General features: G+C 42.3%; 1 protein-coding gene across 4 annotated transcripts in view; it reads right to left on the reverse strand.

Moving 5' to 3' along the window:
* The window catches only part of lpp (LIM domain containing preferred translocation partner in lipoma), a 183,770-nt gene that overhangs the window by 13,417 nt on the left and 153,076 nt on the right, over nucleotides 1–17,277 (reverse strand). For all 4 annotated transcript variants that reach the window (XM_026159643.2, XM_080297987.1, XM_026159644.2 and 1 more), the window contains one exon: nucleotides 14,033–14,202. In XM_026159643.2, the coding sequence (XP_026015428.1) occupies nucleotides 14,033–14,202 (170 nt within the window). The remainder of the gene's footprint in view (nucleotides 1–14,032; nucleotides 14,203–17,277) is intronic.

Below are 17,277 nucleotides of genomic sequence, written 5' to 3' on the forward strand. Positions count from 1 at the left end.
TGTGTTCACTCAGACACATGAAAAATTAGAGGGAACACTGCTCTTCACACCACAGATGTATTAAATAAACTTGATATGGTGCTGATAACTCTTCCCACTGGTCTCTTGGTTTTTACCAAAAAACCAACAAAAAATCCCTGCAGTCCCAAAAACATTTCCCAAAACAACTGTTAGAACACAGACAGCTACAAGCTGCTAACAGGGCACCTTCAAAAAGGATTAGACTGAATCTTCCGACCATAAAAGTTTTATATTCCCTAATTTTTTTCCTGACGCTACAAAAGCCTCGTGCAAGGTTGGGATGTGGGTGGGACAAAAGCAGGAAAACGATAATGCAAATGTACAGGAGGAAGCAAACGTGGAATCTAAGAAAAAAAATCTGGTTTGGCTCATCCGACAAACAAGGATCTCGCGACCGGGAACCCGGGTCCGTGTTTGGGGCAAGCTGACGACCTGCTGATTCATCTTCTTCAACCATTTTTTTAAAGGACAGTAGAAACAAATAGACAAACTGATAAATTAAGAAAATGAAATTTAAAAAAAAGAGGTAAATCAATTTGATTCTGATATTGGGGGATTTGGTATATAGAAAAAAACCAGAGTTATACAGCTGCATATTTTTTATGATATTATCCAAAGTGTGTCTCAGTCAGAATCACCTCACAGCCCTGCGGTTTTCCCAGGGTCCTCTACACATGAAGCTAGAGCCAGCAGCTTATTAGCTTCTTGGCAGAGTGCAGTGACCTGCAATCCTCATTGGTTCAGGAAGCCAGTGCACTCAGCTTCCCTCCACTGACAGCAAAGGCATCCGAGGCTCAGATGGTAGAGCAGGATGTCCACTAATTGCAATGCTGGTAGTTTGATTTCTGATTCCTCCACATGCTCAAGTGTCCTCTGCAAAGACACCAAACCCCAAGCAGCTCTAGATAGCAGCTGAAGATCCCACGACATCTCTGGTATGTGTGCGATGAGGAGAGTAAAATCTAAATTTTAAGCCAGTTAAAATGTGTTATTAGAGTCCAGAGTTTTATTAGGCGGTTCAAAACAAGGGAAAAGAGGGGAAGTATTTGTGAAATCCATTCCCTACTTTTGTCATTTTTAGGCAAAAAAACCCTGAAACGTAAAAGAAATTTCATCATGACTAACTCAACACCTTTTGGTTTGTGAGCTTTGCTCTGAGAAAATCAGAAATCCACAATGTTCTTTCCAAGATCAAACAACTGACTGAGAAAAAGAGATGACGCCTTACATCCATTTATTAACAAATAGTTCCTCTTAAGCGCAGCGGTTGCTTACAACTCCACATACTACAACTGCCAAGGTCAACGCTGAAAAAGCTCTCAGTAGTGGGTATCTGTGTATGCACGCTGTTATTTGAAGTAGTTTCTCGAGGAAGAAGCAGTTACCTCACAGCTGACTTGGCATCAGCTTCTCTTAATGAATATTTAAACTGGAGATTTGGCAAACCCGTCCCCGTGTTAGCGTTCGCAGACACTGATCCTGCTAAGGTTCTGTTCATCACAAAAAAGGAAGCAAGAGCGTTAAATGAGCAGTAACGGCGAGGTTTTCAGAGCTACGCTGGGTGACTTCATAAAGCAAAGGGAGTGGAGTTTTATACGAGGTGTTTTTATATTCTTAAAACAAATCACGGAGGGGTCGGCTTGGAGAAAGGCCAGAAATCTGTTGTTGTTGAGGGAGCCTGGGAGCTCATTTAAATCCACGTTTTTGCAGAGGGACTGTGGGAGCATCACCCTCTCCTAACACGCGGTCTGCTCAGGCCACGGAGATGGAAAGGTCTGTGTTTAAAATTAAGTTTCCCTTCAGCTGTTTGAGTTCAGTGACTGTGATCATCTCTGTGCCTCATCCTGAGAAGGTTAACAATTGATCAGCACCCCTGCCTCCTCTCACCCGAGACCCCCTGACACAATCTCACCCTCAGCCCTCGACATTCAACCTAAATTCCCTTTTGAAGCCGTCATTGCTTTCCAGTGAGCAGGACTGGCATCCTGACTCCGTCGATCTGTGTAGTTTCTAAACATTAGGTCCTCAGTTGTGAGCGTATGAAGATATATTAACGACACTTGACTCCTTTACAGAATCCTGTCATTTCTAAGCGCGTTATGTAAATCACCCACTCGTATCTTCTCCGCTGCCTGGATGCAGATGACTGAGGTGTGCATGTTTTTTTGTTTGTTTGTGTGTGGGTGTGAGTGAGCATGTCATACAGTGGAAAGCGATGGTTTGCTAACTCAGAGGATCAGTGACCTCGAAAGTATCAGCTGCATAATTCACAGACGGAGCGTTTGTGACACTCATCTGTGTGCACGCCAGTCAGTCAGGACGAGCGGGCCGAGGTTTCGGTGTCTCTGACCTGGAAAGGCCTCGTTTCCTCAGAGTCTCCTGTGCTCAGCTCTGCTCAGCCTGTCTGTCAGGGTAATAAATTCACACCGGGTTATAAATGACCAGCACGTGCAGGAATGGGATGGCATCCCGCCAGAGCTTCCTTTCCTGTTTTGTTTCTTTTTAAACACCCGGTCGGCTGGATGGTCTCGGCAGCGGCCCCCCCTTGATCCTTCTCACCAGCAGCCCGTGCAGGTTTCACTTCAAAACAAGGCAAACTAATGAAACAGCACATGTCCAATGGGATTTAAATTTTCATACATGCTAGTTCACACAGCTGCGTGGCTTTACTTGTTCACACAGATTTCTTATTTTAGCTGCGTGATAACATCAAGCTACAGCCAACATGAAGGGACAGGGTCGACCACTCAGCTCATGCCTCGCTCAGGCCTTTCTTCAAAGAATAAAAGGTGGCAGTGGGGGCCCTCTCTCCGGCTCAGGCAAAGTGGCCGGCCTGCCCGTCTGCCTCTCCGCCTTAAATTCAGCTCCGCAGCAGAATGCGACCCCTCTGGACTTTGGGCAATGTCTCCTGCTCTGGTTACAGAGAGAAACTGACAAAGACCCCGGCAGTAGTTCTCTCATAGCATGAGTTAGAGTGACATTGTGGTGGGTCAGCACTGGGTCACGGATATTTTTCTCTCCTGCTTGCCTCTTGGGGGTGGGGGGGGGGGAGCAGAGCGTGGTGGGGGTGCTTGGACGAAAAGCACGAGGAAGGTTTAGTGGGTGCCGATACATGGATTTGCTCTCTTGTCTAAACAGTGCATTCTAATAACAACGCGCGCGCTTTTCATTTTCCTGCTTGTAATGGATAGAACGGCTGCATTTCCTGTAGTGCGGGTCAGTAATAAGAAATAATGACCTGCTTGAATTTAGCTGGCTCACACCCACTGTATGGCACAATTACACACACGCGCATAATTGTCTTGGCAAGTCTGGAGACGCACCAAGATGTGAAATCCTATTCATGCAAGTGCTATCTAATTGGCTCGCTCCTTTGAGGAATTAGACCGAGTTAATCACGTCTGAATATACAGAACTCAATTAGAACTCTGCAAGCTAATGCAGACAGCCATGAATATTTGATGACAAAGTCAGCAGAAAGCCTCCGTGTGTTCGCCAGCTTCACATGAAAAGTCGAAGCAGGGTGGGAGCACACCTGCCGACCTCTCCTGCGGTGAGCTTCAGCGCCACAACGGCGCGCAGCGACGAGGGGCCCTGAACTCACCACGATGGCTGAAAGCCTCTGGATCTGACTACCTGGATATCCATCACGGAGAAGTGACAGGTGTGTGGGTGGTGTGCGGGTGGTGTGCAGTCATTTCTAATTAGAGCCATATTACTGTCACGGAGGCTCTGCTGCAAACTCCTGTGTTGTTCTGTTTATATCACATATGAGAGGAGAGATGATCTTCTGTGATTGGATGTATTGTTTTCCTACATCGCCTTTCTCAATGACAGCAGCAGCCTTAGGGGACTTCATGGGGATATCCCTTTGTTAGCTGGGAGAGTCTGCTATGATGTGCTGTAGAGGACATCCAGAAGCCCCAATACAGCTGGCAACGTGCCTGTCGCCTCTGGGTTCTCCGACATCCTCAGCAACTTCCCTCCACTGCCTGGATTGTTTGATTATAGCGTGCGTATTCGAGCTCGTTCTTCTTCTGAAAAATTCAGCAGATTTTTTTGTCGCCACGAGTTCATCTCTAGTCCCGCCACACTCACAGTCTGTTTATTAGCACCTGCTATTCACACATTCACAATTATAAATCATTCCTGGGTGATTCCATGAGAAGAAAAGAAAGAAAAGAAAAATCAGCGAGTTCTGCCCACCGGACAACCTCAGAATCAGCTGATGTTCTTTGTTGCTATAATTATAGAATATTTAATGAAATCACACAAAGTCTTGTTCCTGCTTTCGGTCAATATTTTTTTTCCAGCATCTCTGATCTCTCTTAACTTTATAATAAAATTATCTTCATTTAAGCTCTGTTAAGAAATGCACAGAAACAGGAACCCGAGATGTTTGACCAGTTTTCTGATAATTTACTGGAGGAAACTTTCAAGGCTTGTATCAGGATGTGGGATAGACGGCTGTTGAAAACAAGTGATAGCACACGAATGGTCCCCTTTATACCTTTGATACCAGGATCATCTTCTAGCTGTGATTCCTTCTCCGGCCTTGCACTAAAGCAGACTGTCAGTCGCTGATTTTTGCCCCTCTTGTTTCCCACAATCGAATATAATTTTTCAAAATTAAATATTCATTGAATGTGCAATATTAATTGCACACTACTGGTGCTGAAAAATACCACATTGCCTGCTTAACATGATGGGACTAAAGACAAAACTCCACCTTCACAATGAATCAGCAAACCAAGTTTTCTTCCAAGTGCATATTTAAAAATTAAACAGACATAAAAAAAAAAAGAAGCAGTCCATCAGTTAAACTTTTATAAAGGCAGCATGAATGACGGCGACCAGTACGGGTGACATCACTACTTTCCAAGACAGACAAACAGCCGCCGAGGGTAAAAGCTCATCAGTCAATCACGAACGTTTCCTGGTGACTGGCAGGTCAGGGGCGCCGTGTGAAGTTCTTCCTTTACAATGGCAGAATGGAAAATCTTTCACAGTGTGTAGCCAAAGAGACCAAAGCCCATTCATTTTAAATAACGGAGCCATAGTACAACACCAGATAATGAGCATAATTACATTCAAGCAAGTTGGCGTCCGTGACCTTGATGGTCTCTGAATTTCTGTCAAAAGCGGAAGAAATAGATTAAGGTTTTTATGTAGGCAAATCCCTATCTCTTTATTACTGCTCTTTCAATACGAAGCTCTGCTCCTGATGTGACCTTGTGGTACTTGCATCAGTCTTATTACAGCACACTTAAACCGGCTGCTCTTTGGATGATCTACATTCGCTGGGAGTGGCAGTATGAACAGGAATGTGGGGCTGCGATTCTGCCTCGAACAGGAACCTGTCTGCAACACTCTTCCATTCACTGGCGTCATTTAAGCAGATTGAATGGCTCTGTTTACCGTCAGAGAGACTGAAGTGAAGGGCAGCTAAAAAGCCTTTTTAAAGTAAATTAACTGGCCCAAAACTTGGCTGTGGTAATGCTGCAGCAAAGTAAGCGAGCGCTGTAGCAACACGGCGGATATGAGCACACTTAAGAACAGTAGGCATGGTAACCTGTGTAAGCAATTAACCTTGGTGACACTGAATCCCACTGCTGAACTTCTTCAAACACCAGCTGAGCTATCAGACATGTCAAGAGTCCCTGTTGCTCTCAGCTCCGTTAACTAATATGCTCTCATGGTTACAGTCAGACTTCCTAAAGTGAAAGGAGAAAGAAAATTGCTGTTCATTTCTAAGATTACACCAGGCCTCACTGCTATAATCCCACTGATTGAGAACAGTTTGGGGTTTAACCACCTAGAAGATATAATGAATCTACTTTCTTTATGCGAGGCTGTGAAAATGCCAACCCTTATTTTCTGTCCTATACAATATGGATACGCTGTTGCACATTAAACATGGTTAACGTTGCAAATACTGCAGATACATACAGCCTAAAGGTTCAGGCTTCAGACTACTCTAAGTACTCCATTTGAGAGTATTTCCTCTACTCTTGACTCTAATTGATATCAGTGAGAGGAGCTATTGCTAATATGATCATCTCAAGTACCCACCTGCTGTTCAAACCTTCAATTTACAAGTGGCAGCCAAGCGCAAGAAAACAGAGCTAAAGGAAGGCGTAATGGAGCTGAAACTGCCTGTAGGAGACAGATGAACTGAGGCGTTGTGTCAAGGCCCACAGTCAGGGAAATAAAGATTATTTTGATCCGTAAATGACAGAAAGTTATTCAGTAAAGTCCGAGAATAAAAAGATGGAAATGAGCAAAATGCACTGACTCTTTATAATTCTGTAAGTCTTTAAAGATGGTTGGTTTGATGAGCTCTGCAGTTAACTGCTGTTTAACAATTTATTAGCAGATCATTTACCAGATTGATTCCATAAAGCAGCGGGTGTGTCTGCTTACAGTCAGCCTAACAAACCAATTGTTTTATTCCTGATGGTGAAATTTGCTTGTGTCTCATTTTAAAGGCGCTCCCCTCTCCGTTCCAAAGACTCACTCGTATGTACATGTTTGAAGACTGGCATTACAGTATACTCACTTGCGGATGTGCAGGTGGACAGTTAAAGGCAGTCTCCTCCTGTCAACTCCTAATTTGGCCAGAAAGACCTGTGACTTTATAAAGCATGAAACTCGAGCCTAGTTCTCTCTCAGACCACAAGACGTCAAAAGGTTATCAAGAATTTTTTGTCCAATCATCCCAAAACCATGGTGCCTGCTGCAGCTTACATTAGCAGGCATTAGCAGCAATTTAATGAGAGAAGAGAACATAATAATGCTTATGAATATTCTTGACTATTGGACGCAGGGTTTTATTTGTTCAAATCCAGCACTGGAATGGCAGACACAGCAACCAACAATTAAAAACAAAAAAAACAAAACATGCCCCAAGGACAGCAGTCCCTGAGAGAATGCAGCAAACAGAAACAAAGGAGCACTGCACTCTCTACATACACTGGTGTAATTAGAATAACGCGTGAGCCGTAGCTGGTGTTTCCACAAAAGAGTTGACACCTTGAATAAACTCTCGGCCTCTTAAATGCCTGCACTTCTCATCTACAGCGAAGCTCTCGTCCTAAACGTATTACATGTTATTGCTCTGCAGCACCTGAGACTGCATCCTTCAGAACAAGCCTCAGAGCTTGTTCACTTTAATGTGCATTTAACTGCATCGATTAACGAGATTAAGATTTATCTGGAAATTTGTGCTTGAGATCACAAAGCAGGTCTTCTGGTTTTGGGGTCACTGTATAAACTTAGTGTGAATGGCGTCAGAAATGCAGGGTTATATAATAAGGAAATACATATTTTGCTGTTTTTGGCAGGTCAAGATTGCATTTTTGTCCAGATGAATAGCCATAGCTATATCGGATTAGCTTACCATAGACACATACGGACAAAGGGACACAGGAAGCCTGACTGGTCAGAGAGTAGAATCAATCCACCAGCCTTGATTTAATAAAGTCAACTAATAATGAGCAATTGGAGTAAATATATAATGCTGTTAATCATTTTTACTTTAAAAGCATGAAATCAGACTTCACGTGGCAATGCAACTAAATTTATTCAGTTTTATCTGGATAGCAATAACACCTAAAACCAGATGAACAAGTACCTGGCAACAGTGGGACAAAAAACCTCAGTTTTCACTGAAAGAAACATGAAGGATGAGCAGAGCAAGACAGGACAGAAGACATGCAAGAAAGGGAATTATCTAATAATAAGAACAAATGCCACATACTAGCATCAAGCTACAAAAAACTGCAGTTCCTTCAATGTCCACTCGAGGCTCCAGCAATGAGTTATTCCCCACAGACTCCCAATCTTAATATGTCCAACTTTACAACAGAAATAAACAGATTTACAGTCTGCTTTATATAAAAAGCCCTGTTTTGGTTTCTCTTTCATAAAATCTGTATGGGTGGTGAATCTTTTTTATAAACGTGCATTTGACAGGGACCCACACAGATGGCTGTAGCTGCTAGCGTTCTATTATGCTTCACCTCCTTTTGTGCACCTTTTAAATAATATATATTGCATATCAATCGGCGGTCTGATTAATTCTGCTCACAGTCTGTCTACAAAGCTTTGGTGAATAAAATTCTGGTATTTTATTCTAATGGTAATCCTCATGTCTGTGACGTGCACCTGTTGGCTGATAGCTTAGCACTCCACCCTTGCATCCTATAATGCTCTTACAACCAAAACAGAACAATAAAGCTACGTTTGAGGCTTTGATGGCATGGTGGCCATCTTTAACAATCAGCGAGACAGACAGACCGCAGTAAACATTACTCACAAACATCACCACAACATTTATTTGGAATCACTCAGAAATACTGCAGAAACACTGTTAGCCGGCATTGTTGGTTTCTAGTGATTAATTAGTTCCAGTTTTGCAGAAAACAAAGTCAGCAACAGTTTGAATCATCTGGAAAAAATTTCACAAGATAGCTTTCTTGGAAAACGGCACTAAAGTTCAAAACTTCTGCATCTCTCAGTAACAATGACGGACGTCTTGCCAGGTCGTGTGTGCACACATCCTTACTTTCCTCCTGTTATGCGTGTGTGCAAATACTGAATGGGGTGATCGGGAGGACACCTCAAGCTGAGACACGTCAGACAAGGGGGAAAAAATCCCAAAACAATGGCAATGCCAGTGTTTTCACAGTGACACGATTACAGATCACTCCATGCAAAATGACACATTAATTGTGCGGCTGCAGAGTTTATCAGCATCACCGTGCATTCAAATAGGCGATGATAAGACCTCTGTGGAGGCAAGCCAAGGGAAGTGCCATGGACAAAGGCTGATTTCTGCCCTCCAGTTTACGGGCCGGTGGTGTGACTGAGGTTGGCTCGAGAAAAAGATAGCAGGTTGTAAAATCAGGAAGTAGACAGGAGCTGATAACACATCTGTGTGAGTTCCTGTACATTACTAAAAGGAATTACTAATAACTAGGCAAACAGTTTGAACGAGGCAAATCACCCTGCGGAAGAGATGGATCTCAGCCGTTCAAATGCCAGTATTGTTACACAGAATATGTAAAGTCCCAGCTCAGATAAGAGCGCTGCTGATCGCCTGCTCTGATACATGGCAGAAAACTTTGTTGGATGGCAATCAGCGTGCGAAATGTATTCCTCCAATTCCTGGCAAAGGGATTAATAGAGTTTTGCATATTATTATACAGATTCTACACACAGCAAGTTTCCTCAGGCACCTTTTATACCTGTAAGATATTCTACATCAAATATAATACGCTGCCACGGGCTGATGGAAAAACCTATTTCGCACAAAGAGCACACAGCATATGGAAATAATTCAAGAAATAACAATAAATTGTTTTCAGTTTTTAAATGACTTACAGTGTTTTTATTATCATGCATTGACTGTATAGTCAAAAAGTGAAACAGTTAAAGGGAACTCGGGGAAGAATGCACATTTTAAGCAACTGTAAGTGTCGTTTTTTTAATTACCTTTGGTGCTTCTGGTGCTGGACTACTTGCACTTCCAAGACAGAAAAGAAATCTCTAGGTCTGCTGTTTTTATTTTGATCATGTATTTATGTATTTTAAGTGAGGGTGTGGGGTATAGAGACAGATCACTGTTAAGTTTTGGGTTTAAAAAAATATTTTAAAGGCTAATCCTAAGCTTCTGAAAAAGCGCTTCCAAAACCCCCCCCCAACCTCAAGCCTGTTGAAAATGTGTAAACTATGCTTTAAAACAGAGTCTGTGCCAGGAAACCAAGAAGAGCAACCAAATATTCACACAGAGTTATATTTGCTGATGGCTACCAAAAGCATCTGGTTGAGGTGCAGTTTGCCAAGAGACATTTTAACAAATATCAGTGGAGGTGCAGTTATACATTTTAACCTATATCTACATTATTTTTGAATGGGAACAAAAAGAGAAAAGTCTTGAGCACCTGATCCTTGTTTTAAAGGCTTTAAAGGTGTATGCTCTGCAATTATTTCACCCTGTCAAAACAAAACAACAAAGAAATCAAAAGTCAAAAATGACCATGATGCCAGCAGGGTGCACCTTAACCTTTAGAGAAGAAACACGAGAGTAGTTTCAGTCCTCCCATCTGACTGTTGGCGAGTAGGTAAGTCAGTAGACTTCTTAAAAGGTAACTTCTTAGGAGAATCAGGCATTTAGGCCATTACAACAATCCACTAAATGAAACCATACTCTGCTTACGTGCTCCTTCAGCATAGAGAAGAACTGCTGCTAATATCATGTGACAGGTGAAAGTGTGAAGAAATAAATTCAGTGTGTCATTAATGTTGGTTTGCTCTTAAGACATTCCTAGACTGACTGACTTGGAGGCTAACTTGAAGTTTTCCTCTTTCCTCTCTGGGATTTTGCATTTCTCTTCAGAGACTCAACTCTCACGTTCATTCTCTAATCGCACAGAGGCGTATGACCCTGAGGATGGGAATAAAAGAAGAAGAAATTACTTTCATTAAGAAATTCAGATTTCCCCCATCCTTTTGATCTTGTGCCAGAAGAACATTTATGCTGATGAAATGCATAAATAAAGTTCTTAAATTATCCCATTCCTCTTTAGCGTATGTATCAGAGTTGGAGAACTTCCAGACAAGACAACTACAATCACACTGAGTGCCTCTGAAAAGAGATGATTTAAGAGATGGCCTGCCACTGGTTTAAACATCATGTAGCTCGGCTTCAAGACTTTACTGGTAAAATGCACATCGAGCCATTTCCTGCAAGTGAATGAAAAGAAAACTGAATAAATGTGGCACTATGTGCTGTCAGGAGAATCAGCATTACCTAATTAATATCCCTAACAAACAATAATCACCATTCCCAGACTTTGTTTAGAGACCTCTTCTGTCCTCAATGTCCCTTAAAGCGCCTCTAACCCACCTTAACAAAAAATATCCTTATCATGAAGTAACTAAATCTTAATCATCTTTAATGCATGTCTTACAGTTTGGACACTGGGCTATTTTTTCCAAGAAGAAAAGGGACTGCCTGAACGCATTTGAATCAGGAGCTCTATGAACAACGACATATATGTGCAAACACATCTGTACAACTGGATGGGTGTCACTCACTCTTCGCCGGATTCATTTCTTTCTTCGGCCTGTGTAAAAGCACCTGTAGTCAAAGCACAGGGCACAGTTGTCCAGTTTAAAAGGGGAAACAGCGGGAGCTCAAAGACCAGGAAGAAACGGAGAAGCCGGTGCAAGAGTAGACAAAACAATCTGTTATTAAATGAAGATTGGGACCACGACCAGTCTGCCCGTGTCTAGTGCTTCACTTAACAACAGGGCGAGAGGTGACTCAGCCTGAAGCAGTCGCTGAAGCCAAAGAACAATCTCAGCTGTAGTCACCATATTTCAGCCAGCTTTTAATTATGCAGACAAGCTCAGGCTGCAGCGACCGAAAGAGACGAGAGACTGTAAATATAAATGTACTACTGCTGGAATATTTACTGTGTTATCATATGTGTATTAATAACATCGTATTCAATTTTCATTTTGAAATATAACAGTAACTGTACTCCTCATATGACTCACTTATTTTTAAAAGAAAGCAAAAGAAAGTTCAAAGTATTACAGTTAAATTTAGTTTGTATTTCCTCGCTGCAGTGCAGTTATTTCCCATCTCAGCTTCCAGGAATGACCCGCCGACTGACACCTAATATCGCTGACAGTAAGAAACATGTCCCTTCCCGCTGTGGGACCGATGACCATTTTCTACTGAAACTGAATGAGGGAAACACTTCTGCTTAATAAATTCCTCATGGTTTTGCCAGATGACACGTCTTTCCTGATAATATTGTGCAAGGAAACACTTTCATGCGTGTTGTGCAACATACTGACAAGAAAACCAGTCACAGTTTTATAAAATGGAATAAAAACATTCCAAATTAAGAATAACTCACACAAATTTCTGGCTCATTTATCCCCAATCATTTCTTCCTTTGATAAGAAAAGTGATTACTAATCGTTTAGCAGAAGTCTTATCTCATCCACAAAGAGAATTAACGCCATGTTTCTTGACTTAACCATATCTGGCTGTTCATCAGCCATCACTGTAGACAGTTATGCATCATTTAAGAGTGATGTGTGAAGGCAAACATCATTCTTCAAACTATTAAAAATTAGATAGATTAAAAAAGGCCATGAATGCATATCTGACCTGATTATTTCAGGAGAAAAAAATGGCAGGTGGATCTATCAGGCAGTGTTGGGTGAAGATCAGCTAGAGATGAGAAGCCACAACAAGTTTTGCACCACCTGCTCATGTCTATTACAAAGGATCAAGCTGTGCCATATTCACACCAATCAGCCACAGCATTAAAACCACCGAGAGTTAAAAGTGAAACCTGGGTCTTCTTGTTACAATACAATGCTCTGCTGGGAAACTTTGTGTCCTGGAATTCACATGCATGTCACTTTGACATGTAGCACCTGACTAAACAATGCAGACCAAGCACGCTCCCCTATAGTAATAGCAGAACAAGACAATGGAATTTTTAGGAGGCTCCTGAACAGATGTGATCCACTGAGACCCCCCTGTGCAAGCCTCTGTGCCCAAACCTAGACAACAACAACAACAACAGGAGAGTTTTGCTGTACTTTATCGTCACTGCTATCATGTGCAATACGTATGATTTAAAACCTATATTTCAAATGTCCTGAAATTGTTTACTTGGCCACCTGGGGACAGTAGAACAAGCTTTAAAAACCATACTGAACTTGTGCGATAATCTAGCTAAGGTAGGGATTATAATCCAATAAACACATACAGGCAAGAACTCCTGCTGCATTATATTGTAGCGCCTCTGTGGGCGTCCACACAGGCCCTCGCACGCATTATCCGATAAGGAAATGTATGTCATTTGGACCCGAGTGGACTCTTGCATATTTGAGGACGGGAAAACTTTTATTCCCGTATCATATGTTCACCAAGTTGTTCTCCCTGTCTTATGATGCAGGGCTGAAACTATAGTGTAGCATTTTAAAGCTTTACGCCAGGGGTCCCCAATCCCAGTCCGCGAGGGCCGGTGTCCCTGCAGGTTTTAGATCTCACCCTGGGTCAACACACCTGAATCACATGATTAGTTCATTACCAGGCCTCTGGAGAACTTCAAGACATGTTGAGAAGGTAATTTATCCATTTAAATCAGCTGTGATGGATCAAGGACACATCTAAAACCTGCTGGGACTGGGATTGAGGACCCCTGTTTTACGCTAAACAGCTGCCAGAGGAAAGTCGACAGGAGCGAGAGAAAAAACAAAACAAAAAAACCCTCCGTGTTCACAAATCTGCGTCCATTCTGCTCGTTTCCTGCTCCTTATTTTCACTCTCGGACTCTATTAGAGCTCTGCATGATTCACAAATCAAAGCTACCTTATGCTGGGCCTCCAAAGTGCACACCTCCCATTTCCTACTATGTTTAAGCAAGCTTTCTTCTGATTGGCTGCCACTTATTAAAAGCAGGTGGGTGGTGCTTCTTTGATTGCATATTCCTATACTGACACGATACAGAGACAACAATAGTAAGAAAAAAAAACAGTCTTAAAGCTGGAGGGCAAGTAGGTCAGCAGTTACACGCAGCTGCAGGCCAGCTGCCTACTAATAAAATGTATTAGTCAAAGATGTTTGAGAATGTCAAAACAAGCTCAAAGAACAAACTTGTTTGCTAACCAGCTGACATTAGTTGTGTAACAGGACGAAAGTTCATTCAGGAAAAGAGACACAAGAGAGTTTCACTGAATGACCAAAAACAAAACGAAGCCAATAAAGAAGAGGAAATGAAAATGTGTGTGTGGTGAGAGGTGGCAGCCCTCTGGGCTTTGATGAAATGAAATGTGGTTGCCTGAAGTGAAACCTATGAAACATTCCAGGCACAGCGATACCCGATGATATAATGTGCACTTTTAAAACGCGGACGCATGTAGTGAGGCTAAGTGAAGTGTTGAGGCAGGTGGATTTAAAAGAAAGGAAGCTGCTTACAATATAGCAAGGCTCACAGTACGCCTTCTTCTCCACAGCATAGAAGGGCTTTCCACGCAGCTTGGTGCTGCAAGTCATGCAGACGAAGCAGTCGACATGGAAGACCTGGTCCATGGCAGTGCAGCCGGTGCCTTCACCCACTACGTTCTCTCCACAGCTGGCGCAGCGCCCTGGGGAGAGGAAGAGGAGGAGAAGCTGAGAAAAGATTCCCTCTAAAACCACAGATTTTTCACTTCTTAAAGTAAATAACATCAGTGATCAGTAAGGCTAAGAATAACGCGCAAACAACATAAATGTGGTTGTAATGGAGAGCTGAAACCTGTGACTGCTTCCATTCACTGCAATTGGTGCTTGACCTTGTGAGCGGCATCCTACAGTGCAGCAAATCTCTTACTTTCAGCCTAAAATGCAGCCACGCCGAAAGCAACACTCTTAACAGGTTTCTTAGAAAGATGTGAAAATAAGGATCATGTATATATAAGGTAACAGATACAAAGAGAGGACAATGTAGAGCTGCAGAGAAGCATCACGATGCCAGCAGTACAAACAATGGCTCTTGTTCTTTGAGTGGGAATCTGTGCATGAAAATAATTAAAGAAAGAACACAGCTAAAACTCTCGGTGTGCACTTTGATGAGAAACATGGGACAGCGCTTTAAACTCTGACATCCATTCATCCATTTTTCTTTTCCAATTAATTCTGCAACTGCAATTCAAGAACCAATAAAAGTTTAACCTTAACTATTCCCCATGTGTAGAGAAACCTTGGCAGATTTGATTTCAGGTATCACACGACATTCAGACGGAATGAACTCTAAACAGCCATGAAGCCTTCACTCCCTTTAGAAATCCTAGAGGTTGTTAAACCAGTGTCTTTTATGATTCTTTGATTAGCCCAGCCACGAAGGGGTGGGTGAGCGGTTGGGTTCACAAGCCAATCCCAGTGCCGGACCTAAGCCCGGATAAATGGTTATGGTTCTGATCAGGACGGGGATTTGGTGTAAAATCAGACATACAGAAAAGAAACTGTGATGATTGGCTGCAGTGACCCCTGAAGCCAGCTGAAAGAAAGGCGACTAAAGCCTCTGCTGAAGGCTCTGCTTAGATCTCTCTTGTAAAAGAGATTTTAATCTGAATGAGGCTCCCTGCTTAAATAAAGATTTGTATATACCCACCTCACATCGCGGGGGAGCTGGATCCCATCCCAGGTGACACTGAGCATGAATAAGAGAACATCCCAGGACTAACACTGAGACACAAACAATCATTCTCAGTTGCATCAACACCTACAGACATTTTAGAATCACAGTTGGCTCAACGTGCATGCCTTTGGAAAGCTGAGAAAACCCAGAACCTTGCTGCTGTAAGGCGACAATGCTAACCAGTGTGAAAGCATGCCACCCAAGGCATTTTTTTCTGCCGCACCTCATTCCCACCTTATGGTTAGTTTTGAGGACTCTGGCAATGGGAGTCTCAACATAAGTCTAAGGATCCATGAAGAATTAAGAAAACGAATTGGTCAGTGAACCAAAAGGTGACAACGTTTACCTGCTTTCCAACATTTATCAGCAACACTGTGCAGTAAACAACGAGGAAAGTTGAGCCACTGAATTTATAGTAATTTGATATGAGCGTTAAGTAAATTCTACTAACGAGAGCAGCCGGCAAAGAGCCAAAAAAGGAAAACAAGAACTTGAGAAACTACAACTGAGCGTTGAACTTAAAAGTGTTTTGACATCTAAATCGAGGACCCGTAGACCGAGCTTTTGTCCACGCGTCACCTCGCGCTCCCTCGTGCCACGAAGCTGGAAGCTGTCCCTTTAAAGGCTTCATTTCCTGACATCAGGGGCGTCTAATCTTCATTTCTATTTCAAACACTGGATAAGGAAGGATTAAATAATATAATTATGCCACATTAAAGAAAGCATACACATCACCAAAGAGTGACATCTGTTTAAAAAGTTGAGCATTAAATGATAAAAGAAAACTTTAGAAGTACAACGAAGTCTTTGTAAAAGGGGCACAAGTGAACTGATATTATTGCTCCAGAAAGAGGCTGATTGCATATTGCGGGACATGGCATTTGGATATCTTTAATTGAGTTGGAGATATCTTTAATTGAGTTTAAGATGTCCTCGACTCAATGCAAGTTATCTTCAACCCAATTAATAACACTGTCAATTTAATTACTGGTATCTTACAATAATAGGGTTTAAAAAAAGATATCTGAGAATGTTTTATTTTTTACACATCTGAGGACAGATGCAATCTCACAGAGCAAGCTTGATACAGTATATTTAATTAATTCAAGTTCAGTTCTGTGGATCATTTTCCTTCCCTTTTCATTTTTTGCTTCATCTAAAGGCTGATTTGGGCGATGATTGACACTCTGTATGTTCTGAACAGAGCGGTTCGAGCGTGTTACACACAGAGGCGAGACACTAACTGGGGGGAGATAGAGTATCTGATGCTCGCATTTTCACAGTTCCACTTGCTGTTTTCATATCAAAAATTCAAACGGAGTGTAAAGCGGATTCTGTCTCAGGTATCAGCACAACTTTTGGAAGTCATATGTTGCTGAGATCAAATATCTGCTTGACTGCGAGGCTTGCAAATGGTATTCTAATGTCACATAACTCATTATCTTATCACTGCAAATGGGGGAAAGTTGCTTAAAGAATGAGCGGATCCACAACTTTTTTTCCCCTTTTCCAGCAACATTTTGAAATCATTATTAGAACACTGAACATTAGATATTTTTGTTTCTTGTATTAGATGACTCAGGATTCATTGAATGAGGAAACTGACATTTCCCTTCTAAAAATTCTTGTCACAGCAGCATTTTGTACATTAATTTAGCGACTTCTGTCATCCAGGGCGACTTATAGCGCAGACAGGTTTTCATAAAGCCTGCCACCGGTTTCATCTGCTCCCACAGCTCTATCCACACCTCAATTATGGCTGTGTTACCTACTGTACAGGGAGGCAGATTAAACAAACTAGTGAAGGCACGTCTCGGGGGGACATGTGGGTGTCAGTGGAATCACAAGCAGGGTAATCACTTCAGAGAGCCAGAGGGAAAGAGAAAGGGAGAGAGAGGGAGCGAGAGACAGAGACGGAGCACGCCGAGCCTGTTAGTGGCTTCAGATCACAGGCCATCTTCAGTGAGTGGATGAGAATGCCAAACATGTCCCACAGGGCTCCCACTTTAAATAGCGAGAAGGAAACCTCTCGGAAATCCTTTTC

Source organism: Astatotilapia calliptera, chromosome 23 (assembly GCF_964374335.1).
Source record: "Astatotilapia calliptera chromosome 23, fAstCal68.1, whole genome shotgun sequence".
Classification (NCBI taxonomy): domain Eukaryota; kingdom Metazoa; phylum Chordata; class Actinopteri; order Cichliformes; family Cichlidae; genus Astatotilapia; species Astatotilapia calliptera.